Genomic DNA, 3,004 nt, shown 5'->3' on the forward strand with positions numbered 1-3,004 from the left:
GTTTCGAACACACACAACTTTCAAAATTTGCTATAAATATTAAAAGTATACTGCGCAGAAGTACCAAAATAAATGCTATCTAAATTAAAAACAGCCTCATTTAGCAGAGATTTATTTTTTCTAAAATAAGCTAAGTACATTATGCATACCAGTAGTGAAGTGCACAGGCCTTGTGCCACACATGATCATACACCATTTATATAAACAAACAAAGAACAAATGACACAGAAATTCTAGGCTGGCACTACCTAAATATGTTATGATGTACATATATATAGCCTTTGATACCTTTTCTTTGAGAGATTGAGATTGAACAAAAATTAACTTGAGGAATGGATCTTTATGACTTGAAAACGGTATAACTCCAGGACCTTTACTTTCTTTCGTCAGTACCAATCATGGTTATATCACTGGTTAGACTTTATTTGACTATGACACCTAAATTATAAGAAAACTGATGATATGAACAATGGATTAGCTCAACAAGCAAAATTAAAACACGGGTGTAAAAAATATATATATATATACTCTCTATTTACCTGTCACCATCAACAGTTAGTAAAAAGCATAATAAGCAGACTTGTAGAGTAATTCATTCTTTGTTTGCAACAACAACACTCTTTTTGTTTTACAGTTTTCTAATCACATCACAATGTACATATAACATATCATGACAATATGAAATACAAAAAAGTTGATAAAACTTCTGCAAAAGGAACAAGACCAATGACAACTTAAAGGCCTCACCTCAAATCAATTCAAGGATCTAGTTTAAATTATAAAAGTCAAATATAGTTAAAGAGGCATGTGAGAGAGTCAAACCTTGACAGTGGAAGTAGAGCAGTACACTGAGACATTTTTTAAGACCACATTCCACATAAATCTGCTAATGATGTGGTAATTATCATATGTTTCATTAAATGGATGCATTGTTAATGCAGGTGCAACATTTTTAATCACTGTTCAAGATCTACACAAATGTGAAATCTTCAAGCGAATACAAAGCTTTAAAACAAGATTTCAAAGCGGAAGAAGAGTATATATTCTAATATTCCCAGCATAAAGCAAAGATGAAACCTTCATTAAAAAGCACAAGACATTTCATCTAATTCATTTCAAAATAGTCAAAATAATTAAATGAGTGCAAGATGACTATAATATGTCCCTTCACTGCTTTCAGTTATCTATTGTATTTGTGATATGCAATGCACTGCATGTTGTCGCAATGAATACAAAAAATGATTGTTAGCCTATCATTGTCACAGGTACAAAATTATTGATAATTGAAAAACCTATTACTGAAGTAAAAAGATCACCTAAATTAAATAATATTACATATTATATATATATATATTCAAACAAATTTTAGTCATATTTCTTCAACCACTGAAGAGTGTCTGTTGTAACGGCAGAAGGAATGTATTCACACCCAATCCAGCCATTATATGCAACTTTTTTTAACAAATCAAATATATATGAAAAGTCTATTTCTCCAGCAGAAAAAGGCTCAGAACGATTTGGAGCCTGACTAACTTGAATATGACCAATTTTTGTCAAATTATTCACAAGGATATTTGTCAGATTTCCTTCCATTAACTGAAGATGAAAGAAATCCAACTGATACAGTATGTTTGGTTTATTTACTTTTTTGACAATTTCTAAAGCTTCAGTACTGGTCGAATAAAGATAATCAGGAACATTTAAATTATTTAGGGGTTCAATTAAACCAGTAATGCCATGTGACTGCAACTGATCAGAAGCATACTTTAAATTATCAACAAAAGTTTCTATTGCTCGCTGTTTAGATCTTTTTCCAATTTTTCCAGCCATAATGTGAATTCGTTTGCAGCCAAGTCCATTGGCATATTGAATAGCCAAACTTAATTCCTCTTTAAAAGTATCAGGAGCATCATAATTGCTTGCATTTCCAAGATTTTCAGGACCACCAGTATTAATTAAAACTTGTTCAACTCCAGCATCATTTTTTGCTTTCACCACATCTTTTAAGCTATAGGCATATGGCCAACCACATTCTACAGCTTTGAAACCAGCATCAGCAGCGGCTTGGTATCGGTCTAAAAATGATACTTCTTTGAACAAAAAAGAAATATTTGCACAAAACTTAAGTTTTTCCATAATGTTTAACACCCTTAAATCTGTAGACAATATCCAACAAAACTTTCAATTATATGACAGTTGACGACTTAGTTGAAAACAATCAGTAAACCACAATATACGGTATTAAAAATCTTGCTACTTTACCAAACTTTGATTCAAGGCAGACTTGTAAATAGGAAAAGTAAGTTGCTTGTCTGAGCTTTAGATGATAAACACAAACTGACTATATACTGTATATGTGTTACGTATTTTTTTACTATACACCGTTTTGCCACTGGCAACATGCAAAATGTCAAGTTGTCAACTAGATTTTGGTGGTTGTGCTAACACTGCTAAGTGCTAAACCTAAAACTCATGATACAACTTGGCAACTCTGGTACGAGTAAACTTTAATTTTATGAAAGGTAAAACTAAACTTTAATTTTATGAAAGGTAAAACCAAAGTTATAGGCTAAATTCAATCAAGTTTGCATATCCTCGTGAGCAAAAATAAGATATTTTTTGGCAAACTATGAAAACACAAACCATTTAAAATTTAGTACTTTTCGTTTGTTTTAAGAAGATAAGAAGTTCTTTGAAAAAAAATAAGTCAGCAAAGCTTTAAACTTTACCGCACTGCCAATGTTTGTTTTGTTTGTTTCTCATATCTTTATCCTGCATAGCGGGAAAGCGGACTTGAGCGCTATGCATCGGTGTACGCCTTCCGACGTACACTTGACCCATGCTGCAGGCGACTGCAATGCCTGTTTCCGGTTGTCTACTCTACTTATGACTTAAATTTGGTAGGCTACTACTCATTATCGAAATCGATCACTGGGTAGAGGCAATTATCGTAAAGTTTCTTGCCCAGAGAAACAACAGCCATAGTTTTGTAGTTTTACTCTGA

At 32.5% G+C, this 3,004-nt stretch overlaps 1 protein-coding gene across 1 annotated transcript; it reads right to left on the reverse strand.

Annotated features, from left to right (window-relative positions):
- Positions 1–291: 291 nt before the first annotated feature.
- On the reverse strand, positions 292–2,149 carry LOC145775537 (putative hydroxypyruvate isomerase). The gene has a single exon (XM_082586833.1). The coding sequence runs from the start codon at positions 2,134–2,136 to the stop codon at positions 1,366–1,368; it is 771 nt and encodes a 256-aa protein (XP_082442959.1). The 5' UTR covers positions 2,137–2,149; the 3' UTR covers positions 292–1,365.
- Positions 2,150–3,004: the final 855 nt, after the last annotated feature.

Source organism: Aplidium turbinatum, chromosome 8, assembly GCF_918807975.1.
Source record: "Aplidium turbinatum chromosome 8, kaAplTurb1.1, whole genome shotgun sequence".
In the NCBI taxonomy this organism is placed as follows: Eukaryota; Metazoa; Chordata; class Ascidiacea; order Aplousobranchia; family Polyclinidae; genus Aplidium; species Aplidium turbinatum.